At 46.2% G+C, this 15,665-nt stretch overlaps 2 protein-coding genes across 2 annotated transcripts in view; one reads left to right on the forward strand and one right to left on the reverse strand.

Moving 5' to 3' along the window:
* Positions 1 to 15,665, forward strand: part of GIP (gastric inhibitory polypeptide) — a 151,940-nt gene that overhangs the window by 118,608 nt on the left and 17,667 nt on the right. Inside the window, exons 5-7 of the mRNA XM_068262073.1 lie at positions 3,322 to 3,468; positions 12,726 to 12,860; positions 14,874 to 14,951. Coding sequence (XP_068118174.1) covers positions 3,322 to 3,468; positions 12,726 to 12,860; positions 14,874 to 14,951 — 360 coding nt within the window. The remainder of the gene's footprint in view (positions 1 to 3,321; positions 3,469 to 12,725; positions 12,861 to 14,873; positions 14,952 to 15,665) is intronic.
* Positions 1 to 15,665, reverse strand: part of LOC137540885 (P43 5S RNA-binding protein-like) — a 151,181-nt gene that overhangs the window by 115,849 nt on the left and 19,667 nt on the right. The window lies entirely within an intron of this gene.

Here is a 15,665-nt window from a genome sequence, read left to right on the forward strand (position 1 = left end):
AATCATGAGGCCCCCCCCATCAAGACAAATTCAGCAATCATGAGGCCCCCAACATGAACAACTCAGCAATCATGAGGCCCCCAACAAGACAAATTCAGCAATCATGAGGCCCCCAACAAGACAAATTCAGCAATCATGAGGCCCCCAACAAGACAAATTCAGCAATCTTGAGGCCCCCAACAAATCATGAGGCCCCCAACAAGACAAATTCAGTAATCATGAGGCCCCCAACAAGACAAATTCAGCAATCTTGAGGCCCCCAACAAATCATGAGGCCCCCAACAAGACAAAGTCAGTAACCATGAGGCCCGCAACAAGACAAATTCAGCAGTCATGAGGCACATAAATAGACAGCTTTTGACATAAATAGGCAGAATGCCCCCTTAATATGTAGACACCTCTCACCTGGCAGCAGTTCCCCAAAATACACTCAATCTGACAGCAGTGGTTCCCCAAAAATAGGTAGCCCCAGGTCTATAGGTGTCCCCAGAATAGGTGGCCAGCGGTATAGATGTCCCCAGAACTGGTAGCCAGGGGTAGAGATGTCCCCAGAACAGGTAGCCAGGGGTATATGTGCCCAGTATATGTAGGCAAGGGTATATGTCCCAGTATATGTAGGCAGGGGTATATGTCCCAGTATATGTAGGCAGGGGTATATGTCCCAGTATATGTAGGCAGGGGTATATGTCCCAGACAGTATATGTAGGCAGGGGTATATGTAGGCAGGGGTATATGTCCCAGTATATGTAGGCAGGGGTATATGTCCCAGACAGTATATGTAGGCAGGGGTATATGTCCCAGACAGTATATGTAGGCAGGGGTATATGTCCCAGACCGTATATGTAGGCAGGGGTATATGTCCCAGTATATGTAGGCAGGGGTATATGTCCCAGTATATGTAGGCAGGGGTATATGTCCCGGTATATGTAGCCAGGGGGATATGTCCCCAGAAAAAGTGGCCATGTGTGCAGGAGGAGGGGAGCAGCGGAGAGAAGAGGGAGAGCTATGGGCACTCACCTTAGGGGGCTCTCCCTCCCTCTCTCGCTCTCCCCTCCGGAGTCCGGAATGAAGTGTGCAGCGGCTGGCAGCGGTGGGCGGAACTTACCTCCTCTCGTCGCACGCGCCGGATGGATTAGCCGCTACTCTGGCCTGATCCAGACCAGAGTGCGGCACCAGAACTTCCGGCGCAGGAGCGAGAGGAGGTAAGTTCCGCCCACCGCTGCCAGCCGCTGCACACTTCATTCCGGAGGGGACAGCGAGGGAGAGAGAGACCCCTAAGGTGAGGGAAGGGGGGGGAGACGTCCGCCCTTCCCCACTGTGCCCATAGCGCTCTCTCTCTTCTCTGCGTGTTCCCCTCCTGCTGGCTGCACGGGCACGCGGCCAGGGGGGGGCAGCGGGCGGCCAGGCTCGGGCAGATGCCCGGTTTTGCCATATGTGCGGACGCCCATGCAGCAGAGATGTTTTATATCTTAAGGTGGCCACTAATGATCCAATTTCTAGCGAAAAATCATTCGAGCGACCAGAAATTCTGATCGGAAGTGAAATATTGTAATACATCGTTCACTACACCATCAACGCACCAATCTTTGCTTCCTATCTATCACAACCAATAAGAAAATCCAAATTTTGCTAAAGCTGGCCACTAACGGCCAATTTCTAGCGAAAAATCGTTCGAAAATCAGAAATTCTGATCGACGAAAAATCGTTCACTACACCATCAACTAACCAATCATTGCTTCTTATCTATCACGACCACCAAGAAAATCCAAATTTTTGTTCGACGAAAATTCATTCGGGCGACATTTTTTTCACTCGTTCATAATCGATTGTGTCCATCAATGGAGGTTATTTACAACCAATCCGATCAGAATTTCTGATCGCTTAAACGATTTTTCGCTAGAAATTGGACAGTTAGTGGCCACCTTTATATACTTCAGTCCAGATTTGCTGGACCAATTGTTGTATTCCCACTAGAGATGCTTGATGGTTCCTGGAGATGCGTTTATAAAACAGGCGCGATAAGGGGCTTCTTAGTAAGGGCCCTAAGCGCCCAAAGCACGTTTGGCGGGTTGTTTTCGTTTTTTTAAAAACGGCTCAATTGACTTACATTAAAATAGCGGTAAAATTGTGTCAAAATCTACATGATCTTCATTTTTCTATAAATCACGATCGTGGCAATTTTACCACGATTTTAATAAAAAAGTCATTAAAGGCATCTTTTTTTTTTTTTAAAATGACCCGCAAAACACTCTTTGGTGTGTCAGGACCCTAAGGCCTGGGACCCACCAGCAGCGCTTTTTAAAGCGCTTGTGACCTGAAAAGCTCTTATTACTGTAAGGCTATGGAGGATTTTTTTTAACCTCCTTAGCGGTAACCCCGTGTGTGACACGGGGTGCGCCGTCGGAGGGTGCCGCTCAGGCCCTGCTGGGCCGATTCAAATAATTTTTTTTTTGCTGGACGCAGCTAGCACTTTGCTAGCTGCGCCAGCACCCCGATCGCCGCCGCCGCGCGGAGTCCCAATGACGTCCCGACGTCGGTGACGTCGGTGACGTCATCCTGCCCCGTCGCCATGGCGACGGGGGAAGCCCTCCAGGAAATCCCGTTCTTTGAACGGGATTTCCTGATCGAAGCGGGCGGGGGGATGCCGCTGAGCAGCGGCTATCATGTAGCGAGCCCTGGGCTCGCTACATGATTTAAAATTTTTTTTTTTTTAAAAACTGCTGCGCTGCCCCCTGGCGGTATTTTTCATACCGCCAAGGGGGTTAAAAATCACATCTTTCAAGTGGGATCACACCCATAGCATTTCATTAGCAGGGGCTTTTCAAATCACAAGCACTTAGGGCTGGTGCACACCGAGCGGCTTTTTCAGCGTTTCTGCAGCCGCTTGCGGCTGCGGATCCGCTTGGTCAATGTATCTCAATGGGGTGGTGCACACCAGAGCGGGAGGCATTTTGCAGAAACGAAAAATGCCTGGGTGAGGCATTTTTTGGATTTCGGATGCGTTTCTGCCTCAATGTTAAGTATAGGAAAAACGCAAACCGCTCTGAAAAACGCCTGTTCAGAGCGGTTTTGCCGGCGTTTTTGTTACAGAAGCTGTTCAGTAACAGCTTTACTGTAACAATATATGAAATCTACTATACTGAAAACCGCAGCAGCAATCCGCAAAACGCTAGCAAAACGCCATAGAAAAATAAAAAAAAACGTTTCAAAATCTGCTAGCATTTTGCGGATCTGCTAGCGGTTTTTGGTGTGCACCGGCCCTTACAAAAAGATTAGAAAAGTGCTAACTGTGGAATGAGAACTGTCTTTCTTCTGTTTCAGATCATCAGCAGGCAGTGAAGCTGCTCAACCAGTCCAGAGACGCTACTCGGAAGCAACCCTTGCTAGTGACTACAGCAGATCGGTGGATAACATGCTCAAAAAGGACTTTGTAAATTGGTTGCTGGGCAGAAGAATGAAGAAGAGCGAGTAAGTCAAAGAGCAACTGTAGTGAAAATAATGTAATTCTTTTTTTTAATAATATTCATTCATTAATTATTTAGTCAGTGTTTGCCCATTGTACACTCTTTCCTCTCCTTGATTTGCATTCTAAAATTTATCACCGGTGGCGACATCTTTAGTCCTGTCAGGTGCAGCTCTGCAGAATGTTTGTTTTTGAAAATTCTGAAGCCAGTACAAAATCTACCTGCCCTCCCAGAATGTTTTGGGGGGGGGGGGGGGGGGGGGGGGAGGGGTCAAAATCTGCATAGCTAATCTGCCTAGGATAATTAGCTATGCAGGGCTTCATTCAATACAGGTATATAGCTATAGGAAGTGTAACTGAAACTGCAAAAGTGGGTATCCTGAATGCTTACTGTATTCTACTTTAACTTCCTATGGTTCCCCTTTAAGAACTAATACTGAATGTATAACAGAAACTATTATTATTATTATTATTATTATTATTATTATTATTGATTTTTAAAGCGCCAACATACTCTGTGGTGCTGTAAGGTAATACAAATTTTATTGTGCCTGTTTCCTCGCAGACTCAAAGCACTTCAGCTGCAGCCATTAGGGTACACTGAGTGGGCAGTAGAAGTGTTAGGGAGTGTTGCCCAAGGATTCCTTACTGAATAGGTGCTGGTTTACAGAATAGGAACACTATCTAGCCACTGTACAGAGTACGGAACAAACATGGGGTACATAATAATACAGACAATGGTATACACAGTTATCACAGTGACAAATGTAACGTGATGAAAAATGTATAGCAAATTCTAAACATGATGAAAAATGTATAGCAAATTCTAAGACACAAAAAGGTGAGAGAGCCTTGACCTTGTGAGCTTACAATCTAAAGGGATAGGGAGGAAACAAGAGGTGGCGTAGTATATAAATTGTATACCTAGAGACAATGTGCTTTTAGGTAAGAGTGTATTCTTGCAGGGGTCTAGTCCCGGAAAAAGAAGAGAGTGGACTGACCCTAAAAACCTCTGCACCGCGCGTAGCGCGGGGCACCCAAAAATGGGCGTGGTTAAGCATAGCGTGGGCGTGGTCATGGGTGGGGCCAAATATACATGGCCTTAGCAGTGGTATAAAAGGTCTGCCAGGGGAAGTTTGAGCTCTGTCGTAGTGTATCCCCAAAAAGTAGATGTAATCTGACAGCATTTCACCAAAAATACACATAATCTGGCAGAGGTTCCTCCAAAATACAGATAATATGGCAGTGGTTCCCCCTAAATAGACAATCTGGCAGCAGCAGTTCCCCCAACATACACATAATCTGGAAGCAGTTCCCCAAAATACGTGAAACCTGGCAGTGGATCACCCAAAATACACGTAACACCCAAAATACACGTAATCTGGCAGCAGTGGTCCCCCAACATACACAATCTGGCAGCGGTTCCCCAAAATACACGTAATCTGGCATCAGCGGTTCCCCAAAAATACAGATCTGGCAGCAGTTCTCCCAAAATAGGTACCCCCAGTATAGCTAGCCAGGTCTATAGGTGTCCCAGTATAAGTAGCCATGTGTATAGTTGTCCCCAGAATAGGTGGCCAGATGTAGAGATGTCACCAGAATAGGTAGCCAGGTGTATCGATGTCCTTAGAATAGGTGGTCAGGTGTATAGATATTCCCAGAATAGGTGGCCAAGTGTATAGATGTCCCCAGAATAGGTAGCCAGGTCTACAGGTGTCCCCAGTATAGCCAGGTGTCCCCAGTATATGTAACTAGGTGTTCAGGTGACCCCAGTATAGCCAGGTGTATAGGTGTCCCCAGTATATGTAGCCCGGTGTATAGGTGTCCCCAGTATAGCCAGTTGTATATGTCCCCAGTATATGTAGCCAGGTGTATAGGTGTCCCCAGTATATGTAGCCAGGTGTATAGTGGCCCCAGTATATATAGCAAGGTGTATAGTGGCCTCAGTATATGTAGCCAGGTGTATAGTGGCCCCAGTATATGTAGCCAGGTGTATATGTCCCCAGTATATGTAGCCAGGTGTATTGGTGTCCCCAATATATTTAGCTAGGTGTATAGTGGCCCCAGTATATGGAGCCAGGTGTATAGTGGCCCCAGTATATGTAGCCAGGTGTATATGTCCCCAGTATATGTAGCCAGGTGTCCCCCGTATATATAGCCAGGTGTATACTGGCCCCAGTATATGTAGACAGGTGTATAGTAGCCCCAGTATATGTAGCCAGGTGTTTAGTGGCCCCAGTATATGTAGCCAGATGTATAGTGGCCCCAGTATATGTAGCCAGGTGTATAGGTGTCCCCAGTATATGTAGCCAGGTGTATAGTGGCCCCAGTATATGTAGCCAGGTGTATATGTCCCCAGTATATGTAGCCAGGTGTATAGTGGCCCCAGTATATGTAGCCAGGGGTATATGTCCCCAGTATATGTAGCCAGATGTATAGTGGCCCCAGTATATGTAGTCAGGTGTATAGGTGTCCCCAGTATATTTAGCTAGGTGTATAGTGGCCCCAGTATATGTAGCCAGGTGTATAGTGGCCCCAGTATATGTAGCCAGGTGTATATGTCCCCAGTATATGTAGCCAGGTGTCCCCAGTATATATAGCCAGGTGTATAGTGGCCCCAGTATATGTAGCCAGGTGTATAGTGGCCCCAGTATATGTAGCCAGGTGTATAGGTGTCCCCCCCAGCTGGAGGGGAGCAGCGCAGCAGAGAGGAGCATTGGGCAGAGCAGCGGGGAAGGGCAGACTTTCCCCCCCCCCTTCCCTCACCTTGGGGCTCCTCTCCCTGGCTCTCCCCTCCATAAAGATTGCGGCGGTGGCTGGTGGCGGTGACTGGCGGCGGCATCAGTGGGCGGGACTTACCTCCTCCAGTGTTCTGGCGAGTGGACGTGGTGCGTGCCGCTGCTCTGATGAGACTAGTTGCACGCACAGCGTCCACTCGCCGAAACACTGGAGGAGGTAAGTCCCGCCCACTGATGCTGCCGCCAGTCACCGCCGCAATCTTTATGGAGGGGAGAGCCAGGGAGAGGAGCCCCAAGGTGAGGGAAGGGGGGGGGGGAAACGTCTGCCCTTCCCCGCTGCTCTGCCCAATGCTCCTCTCTGCTGCGCTGCTCCGCTCCAGGGTGCTAGGGGGGGACGGCGTCCACTCTGCAATAATAGTAAGTGGACGTCGTCCCCCCGCGTTCACGCAGGACTCGACCCCTGTATTCTTGTTGGAAAAAGTGAGTTTTGGGGGAGCTCTTAAAGGTTTCGAAGGTTGGAGAGTGAAGGATGTGTTTAAGAAGGAGATTCCAGAGGAGAGTGAGGCTCGTGAGAAATCTTGGATACGTGAATGCAAGGAGGTGATTCTAGAGGAAGACAAAAAGAGGTCATGCGCAGAGCAGAAATTGCGGTTGGGAAAATAGATAAATCACAGTGAAATATATTCACTTTGAAAGTGTAAAAATCTAAAGTACCTTTTGCTAGAAGAAAAACTTTTAAATAAGACACCTGACTGAATACACAGATGTCTACCTTCCTATTGCTGAAGACCTTATGCAGAAATGCAGTAGCCACCAGTAAAGAAAGTGAGAAAGAGACATTTTCTCTGCAAACGGTATGACGCAGAAGTTTTTGCTTCACCTGCTTTGTTAACTGGTTGCTATGGTAACCAGCCATCCTTTTTGGCTTTTGCTTTTCCCTTCAGGACTCAAGAGTGAGAGAGAAGCAGCAGCTGCCAGCAGGTGTCTCTTTTGAATGTTTTTTTTTTCCTTTTTTTTGCTTCTGTCATAGTAAATATGTGTTACTTGATTGGTAACAGATAAACTCGACTACTAAGCACAATACTCATCTGTACTGAAAATATAATAGAACCACAAGGCAAACTAATAAAAAAAAACTGCATGCCTCTTAATGTATTCACACATGAGTTCAGTGATGTACGATCCTCATGGCGTCAGTGACAACAAATGTTACATGTTTTTGTCACTATGCATGGTAGTCTGGGCAGGCTTCCACTCTCTTACTAATCATGGAAGCTATAATTCATTTTTGTACAACAGGAGGAAATGACAATGAAAAAACAGCCGTGCACAGATTGTTCAATACTAGACTCTTCCACGATGATGACGTGCCCTCTCGGAAGAGAACTAACCACTAACTGACAATCAAACATAGTTAAAACCTGGGGTTGCTAGCACATAAGTGGCCTGCACATTTTTTCTAAAAAAACAGCAAGAAATAGGCAGAGCTTCTAGTCAGGCTGCACACCTCTGCAGTGGTGTACCTACCATAAGGCTGCAGGTGCTCACAGCACTGGGTGTAGCCATGGCTAGGAGTGCCGCTGTGGTGCTCAGCCACTGTGTTCTTCTACCTGGGACCTTTTCTCATAGTTTGGCCAACATTTGGGAAAATATCAGCAGGCAGTGCAGGGGACTGTACTATTTCCTGCACTAGATGTAGCACCCCTCCCCCTTGCTGTCCCCTGGGGAATGTGTCTCCTTGCTCTCTACACACAGCCTGCAGTGAGTGAATGTGCAGAGCAGCAGGGTGAGTTGAGATAATCATTGCTGTTCTGCAGCTGGGACATTAGCAGGGAGTGGTGGCAGGATGTGTTTAGTGCTTCAGAAGTTGCCTGTTATAGTAGCCATGTGCACTGGCTGCTGTAATACCAGAGTGTCCTAGACTATTGATTATTTATCCTGATCACAGTAATCACTAAATAATGTAGGGCAGTCTGCTATTGCAGTAGCCAGTGATACAGCTGCTGACAGCCGACTTCTGTAGTCAGTAGAGAAGCACGCTCCATGTAATTTAGATTAGCTTGACTGCAGGTAATCTTATATCTTTTCCCAGCTCCCCCTCCCACCTTGTTGTCTTCCCCAATGACTCTTTCCTCTTTTCAGATTTGATTGTCTTTTTTTGACAGTGTGGCCCTACCAAACAGCACTGGTGATGTCTGCAGTCCTGGCGAGAGGTCTTCCTGCCATTTCTCCTCTCCCACCAGTCTCTCTATCTTGTGCCTCTATGTATTTATCCCCCCATCCTCCTGTGCATCCCCCTCTTTCGTATATGTCCCCCTTTCTGACTGTCCTCAGAGGAGCTCACAATCTAATTGTACCACAGTCATACACTATATATTATGCAAACTGCGCCCACCGTTAATAATGATCTATCATACAAAATGTCAAAACAACCAGAGTTTTCGCTATCACGAATAGTCCACAGTGTACAATTGTATATAAATCAGTATGACAGCGCTCCTCTTCTTATTATCCTCAATACCTAGAAAAGAAAAAATGGCTCCACATAGTGCATTACTGCTAAACTTGCATCATCTTTATAAACACCACCCCAGTGATAAACCATGTGCTCTTTAGTGCTCCACTTCTAGTGCAAACTTATCACCAACTTTAAGACAGTTCCAGGCTCACCAGATGTAGGCCACCTCATACACCAGGTGGGTCTATCGCATAAATCAATCCACAACGATCTGCTGCTCTCATGTATCATAAGCTTTTAATCCGGATTCTTCAATAAAACATAATAAACATAGCATAAAATCTTTTAAAATTGGGAGCTATGCCCCTGCGCTCATGCGCACTCACGTTATCCACAGATGAGTCTCCGCATATCGGGCTCTTGGCCCTGTGATGTACCTCCTCCTATGGTCACGGCGTCCCGCTCCCCGCACTGGTGCATCAGTTTCAAACTTCCTACGAGCGATGTAATTCCTCCTTCCTGTGACGTCAGACGCTGCACGCTATGCTCCGCCTTACGCGTTTCGTCCCTTGGGACTCATCAGAGGCTGATGAGTCCCAAGGGACGAAACGCGTAAGGCGGAGCATAGCGTGCAGCGTCTGACGTCACAGGAAGGAGGAATTACATCGCTCGTAGGAAGTTTGAAACTGATGCACCAGTGCGGGGAGCGGGACGCCGTGACCATAGGAGGAGGTACATCACAGGGCCAAGAGCCCGATATGCGGAGACTCATCTGTGGATAACGTGAGTGCGCATGAGCGCAGGGGCATAGCTCCCAATTTTAAAAGATTTTATGCTATGTTTATTATGTTTTATTGAAGAATCCGGATTAAAAGCTTATGATACATGAGAGCAGCAGATCGTTGTGGATTGATTTATGCGATAGACCCACCTGGTGTATGAGGTGGCCTACATCTGGTGAGCCTGGAACTGTCTTAAAGTTGGTGATAAGTTTGCACTAGAAGTGGAGCACTAAAGAGCACATGGTTTATCACTGGCGTGGTGTTTATAAAGATGATGCAAGTTTAGCAGTAATGCACTATGTGGAGCCATTTTTTCTTTTCTAGGTATTGAGGATAATAAGAAGAGGAGCGCTGTCATACTGATTTATGTACCACAGTCATAGTCTAATGTCCTACCATATTACTATTGTGTATTTATATAGCACTGACATCTTCTGCAGCACTAGATTAAGTACAGTTTCATAACGGTCAGCTCCGTCCACATTCTGATGACTCCTTTTCCCCCAAAATCCCCCAAAATTCGCAGGGACACACTCCGCGCCCCTCCCACCCAAAAAAGCGCTTTTTTTGTTGTTTTGTTGTTTTTTTATGGGGGGGGGGGGAGGGAGGGGGTCTGTAAATAATCAACACCGAGTGTCAAATTCCCTAGTTACACCACTGCACCTAATTTTTATTCTCCTATGTTAGCTATAGATATGAAAAACATGTCAGCTGATGGAAACTTGAAAGGCTGTGTGAATATCCCTACAATTATCCAACATTGCTGTGAACATTATACGTTTTATCTTACATTACCGTCAGCTATTGCCACGAAAGATACATTACATATAACAAAAATAACCAATACAGTACAAATTAAGGAAAAATTAAGTGGTTTTTAGTGCAAAACACTCCTGTACTGGATCATTATGACCATAACTGGAAATAAGGAGCTTTACTACCTCACCATCCTTCCACACTGTCACTAGATGGATTTTCATGAGCCTTCGCAAAAGTCCGACGTGTGTATGGGCCTTTAGTTGAATGAAAGTCTAACACCAGACCTTACTCTGCACCCGCCTCATGTGAAAAATGCCTGAAGTGTAGAGGCTGTGTATGATGCAGATGATGTGTAGGGGAGGGCACTGCTATTTCAGGATAGTCCTGTTTAAGCAATGGGAGGAATGGATGCAAAAAAGATCAGGGAGTTAAGAGCAGGGCCACGTCTCTGCAAAAGCCAGATGGGCTGCAGCCAATGACAGCTCAAGATCAAGGATGGAAGCTGGACATAGAACACCAGGATGGCCTTGGTCATTTCTTAGAAGCTTTACCACCATGCCTTTACAACTTTCATGTCTAAGTGGGGTATTCCAGTACATTAATAGGGTTTTGAAGTTAAAAAGGTTGGCAGCAGATCCAGCTTCAGACCCAACAGCATCTACCCCATGTGACAAATGCCCTGTCTCTGCACAAGTGCAAAGCCTGAGTGTGATTCGCCTGTGGCCATTGGTTAGGGGGGTGGAGTTTGTACTTCCATGCAGGGCCGCCATCAGAAATTTTGGGGCCCCACACACATCATCAGGCCTGAGGCCCCCCTCTTCCTGGGCCCACCCACTGGTTGCTGTGCCCGCCAACTAGCCACCCACCACCGTGTCCGTGTGCGTAGTGCGCTACAGCGAAAAATGTGCATGGCTCTGACACTGAAGAAAGCGGCATGCATAGTGTGATGTGACAAAAAAGTGGGCGTTACCATGGCATGTTGTGGGTGGAGCCAAATACTAGCAAAATACAGGTAGTCCCCGGTTAACAAATGAGACAGGGACTTGTAGGTTCGTTCTTATCCTTTATCTGTTTTCTTTTGTCTCCCTCTTTTCTTCCTGTGCCTCTTTTGTCCCCCTCTGTCTCACCTCAGTTTGTGCCTCTTTTGTGTCCCTCTGTGTGACCTCATGTTCCCGTCTCATCTCTATTCTCCCTGTGACTCTTTAGTCCACCTCTGTTCCCCCTGTGCCTCTTTTATCCCCCTGTGTTACCAATTGTCCCCTTCTGTCTCAGCTCGTCCCCCTGCCCTAGCCAGGTATAGGTGCCCCTAGTATACGTATCCAAGCATAGTTGCCTCCAGAATAGGTAGACAGGTATAGGTTTCCCCCGGTATAAGTAGCCAGCTATAGGTGCTGCCTCAGTATAGGTAGCCTGGTGTAGATGCCCCCAGTATAGGTAGCCTGGTATAGCTGGTGCCCCAGTATAGGCCAGCAAGATACAGGTGCCTCAGTATAGGTATTTAACTATAGGTGGTGTCCCGGTATAGGTAGCCTGGTATAGTTGCCCCAGTATAGGTAGCCTGGTATGGGTGGTGCATCAGTATAGGTTATCCATGTACAGGTGCCCCCAGTATAGGTAGCAAGCTATAGGCATCCCAGTATAGGTAGCCAGGTACAGGTGGTGCCCCCAATAAAGGTAGCCAAGTATAGGTGGTGCCCCAGTATAGGTAGTCAGGTATAGGTGGTGCCCCAGTATAGGTAGCTAGGTATAGATTTTCCAGCCCCAGTATAGGTAGCCAGGTATAGGTGGGGGCCCAGTATAGGTAGCCTGTAGCCAGACATTGGTGGTGCCCCAGTATAGAAAGTCCACTGTAGTGGGCTCACTCATCTGCTCCCCACGTTCAAGCGCTGATGTCACTCTACTCTCAGTGCTGGTTAGTTAGCCACAGGCCCGCAGCCAGCACATGTGTCCCTTCCAGCGTTTTGGGGGGGGGCCCAGGGCCCCCATAGAAGCCCTGGGCCCCTCACTGCAGTGTTAGTTGCCCCCCCCCCCCCCCCCCCGATGGCTGCCTGCCCTGCTTCCATGCCTTGTAGTCCACCAAATGTTGGGGACCCCTACTGAGACTCAATACAACCTTGTATAGACATAGATATTCTGCGGATGGTGGTTATGCTGCTCAGAAAGCAGTTGAATGGATTGCAATAAGTGAAACTATAATAATAATAGCTAACCAGCATATCAGTTTTGTACAAATCATTGTTTGTCACGGTTTACATAGATCACTGTCGGTGCCTGATAACTGAGACTCTACTAATGATGTTGGGAAGGATTTTTTTTCCCTTTTGGGGCTAATTGGGCCATGCCTTGTAAGGGCCTTTTTTCGCCTTCCTCTGGATCAACAGGGATATGTGAGGGAGCAGGCTGGTGTTGTGCTTTGTGCTCTATGAACTCGATGGACGTATGTCTTTTTTCAACCAAAATAACTATGTAACTATGTAGCTCAATGAGGACCATAAATAATTCTTATCATATCATTTCTTATATAGCAATATTTTGGATGCAGCTAAGAGGCAGGCTGATTTCCAGCTACAGGATTTCAACATGGTCAGGGACACAATGGAGGAGACTGATGGCAATAAGGACTTTACAACACGGCTACTAGACCACAACCAAATTAGCAGGTAAGTTAAAAAATGGCACAATCCATATATGCAGAAACGTGCAGGACATACGATTTGTATTCCACCTTGCATTTTGTTCCAATACAAAAAAAAAATTCATGGTTTTGATGAGCTCTACGTAGTTTAGCATTATATCATTTAATCTATTAGCAAGGTGGGAATTTGCTGCCAACCTAAAATCCATGCCCTTTCTATAGGTACAGGACCTCCTGAAGTGTGGGTTCTACCTCCAATCACCTCAACCTTTTTTTTTTATTCATTTTTACTAAGCCGATAAACAGGCCCTTTTGACCAACTTTGAAATGAATTGAATGCGAAGTGTGCAGAAAATCTATTTAGGTGCTGCACACTGAGGTCATTTCAGATGTAGCCTTAGTGGTATGCGCTGGCGTTCTCCTCGCTGTTCAACCAAATGTAAGTTACACATTTTTTTTGCTTAGCTGCTCCCAAGGTTTTAAATTTAGGTTAGGTCACTTGCCCGGAGGTTTGCCTCACCGTGGCGCAAGTGTCTAGTATAATATACTTTGCATGCAAACCATATTGGAAGCTAAAGTTCCTCCTAGTTTAATAAATGTTAGCACTTGTCTTGGATGCAGGGCATGCATTTTTCAGTCTGGCAGAGGCGGTGTATGCCTGTGCGATTAACTATTCAATTGCAACATGTGTTTAGGGATGCGCAGCCTTTTCCCCCACCTTTCAATAATTGTTGTGCCCGGTGCTTCGCCTGCATCAGGCTTCTGAATTGTCCAATGAGCATGGCACAATTAACAGTGTGGTCTATGGCACTGCACAAATTACCAAGCTGCTGCGGGCACCCAAATCTGCCATTTCATGCTCAGGGGTGTGTTAACCCAGTGGAGTTACTAGGGGGGTGCAGGAGGTGTGGGCCGCATCAGGTGTCACGAGCAGAGGGGTTGACACCAAGCTCAAAACTAAGGGAGAGTGGAGTAAGGTTATGTAAATATAGACCAGGCTAGTGTCTGATGTACTTCTCCCTACTGCTTTTCTCCCTTCTTACTGCTCCCTGTTGAGCTGATTTCTGAGTTCAGAGGCCACCTTGGCCAAGTGATGATCCCACTATTCACCCCTGAGCAAAGATGTCCCATCCAACTATCCACCCCAATATGAAGTGTGTACAGCATGGTATGCCTCCCCCCCCCCCCCCCCACACCCTCTAAAGCAAAGTGTGGCCAGTATAGCAATCCCCAACTCCTCTCTCCTCCTATAGCAAATTGGTTCACTATAACCCCTTTCCAATCCCATTCACAACAAATGTCAGTAACAAGCAATGTTATTACAAAAAAGTATTATTGGTTTTGTTTAGCCTGGTGAGGTTGGAAGTTCATGGGGTAAAAGAGGGATGACACCATGAATTTCGGCACCGAGTGACACAAACCCTAGTGACGTCTCAGTGTTAGCCATCAACCACATTTGTGGCTATACATTAAAGCAGAACTCTTTCTGATATTGTGAAGAAGTGCTAAAAACCTCTGTGGTTTCTGGTTAGTTCACTGTTTTCTAGAACATGTGCGCCTATAATTACTGTGTTTCTATAATGACTAATGAGTCTCTCGGATGAAGAAGCTATATGTATGCAAGAGAATACATTAACCCTTATGCACTTTAGCAAGTGTATTAGGCCAATTTATTTTAGCACATTTTTTATTTCTTATTTGTTATATTTCCTTGTAATTAGTACTGCTGTTTTATTTGTCTCTAGGGGGCAGTGTGAGACAACAGAGGACTTCTGCTTTCAGTTTCTATTTTTTCTGTTAGCAGAGAGACAATAAAGCATTCCAAAAATTTACAGCACAACGAGTTCTGCTGACTGAGGTCAAAAGCTGTGCACTTATCTCAATTAAGATACTCTAACTCTATTGAAGCTTCTATGGGTTAAGGATTGCCCAAATATTCACATTGTCCATTATGGTCCTTGATTGCTTATGGAATTAATATTCATATACAAATATAATTGCTGAACATTAACCTCTTCTTTTGTGTGGTCATATGCAGCTTCTACGATGACACAAAGCTAGCATTATGCCAGGAGATTGTGAGTCTACTTATAGAAAAGGATTTGTGCAAAGATAGGTGAGTTCCATATTAGTACATCTGCACAATTTTATTCACCTTTCTAAAGCTATAACCAAAGGAAATCAATGTTAACAAACTGACCTTTTGATCACCATTTTTGGTTAATTGTGGCAGGGCTGTGGAGTCGGAGTCGCAGCAATTTTGGGTGCCTGGAGTCGGAGTCGGGAAAAAATGCATCTACTCCGACTCCTAATGAATTTAAACTGTAATTAAAATAGAAAATATGATAAAATGTTCTATTTCTCAGATAATAGTCATCATAAATCATTTATACATACAGTAATAGCTGTGCTTAGTCCACAAAAATGAAATAAACCAATCAAAATTAGTTACTTGTGCTGCTTCAATAAAGCAGTCCCCGTATTTTTAAAGTCAGCTATACACATCTGATTGTGACTGTATATATGATGTGTACACAGGAATCTCTTATCAGGGACGGATCTAGGGGTGGGGGGGGGGGGGGGGGGGGGGGGGCAGACGGGTCTCTTGCCCCAGGTGCAGTTTGTTGAATTGTTAAAAATGCGGCAAAATTTGGATGGGGAATGGCAGTTTAGGCGCCAAAACCTGATCTTTAGGCACCAAAACCTGACCTTGCCCCAGGCGCAACTTGGTGTAGATCCGACCCTATCTCTTATATATGTTACGGCCAGAACCCGAAGTGTGGCCACTTCTAGTTCTGGCCGGCCACTTCGGGTTCTGGCCGGCCAATGC

This window comes from Hyperolius riggenbachi, chromosome 12 (genome assembly GCF_040937935.1).
Source record: "Hyperolius riggenbachi isolate aHypRig1 chromosome 12, aHypRig1.pri, whole genome shotgun sequence".
In the NCBI taxonomy this organism is placed as follows: domain Eukaryota; kingdom Metazoa; phylum Chordata; class Amphibia; order Anura; family Hyperoliidae; genus Hyperolius; species Hyperolius riggenbachi.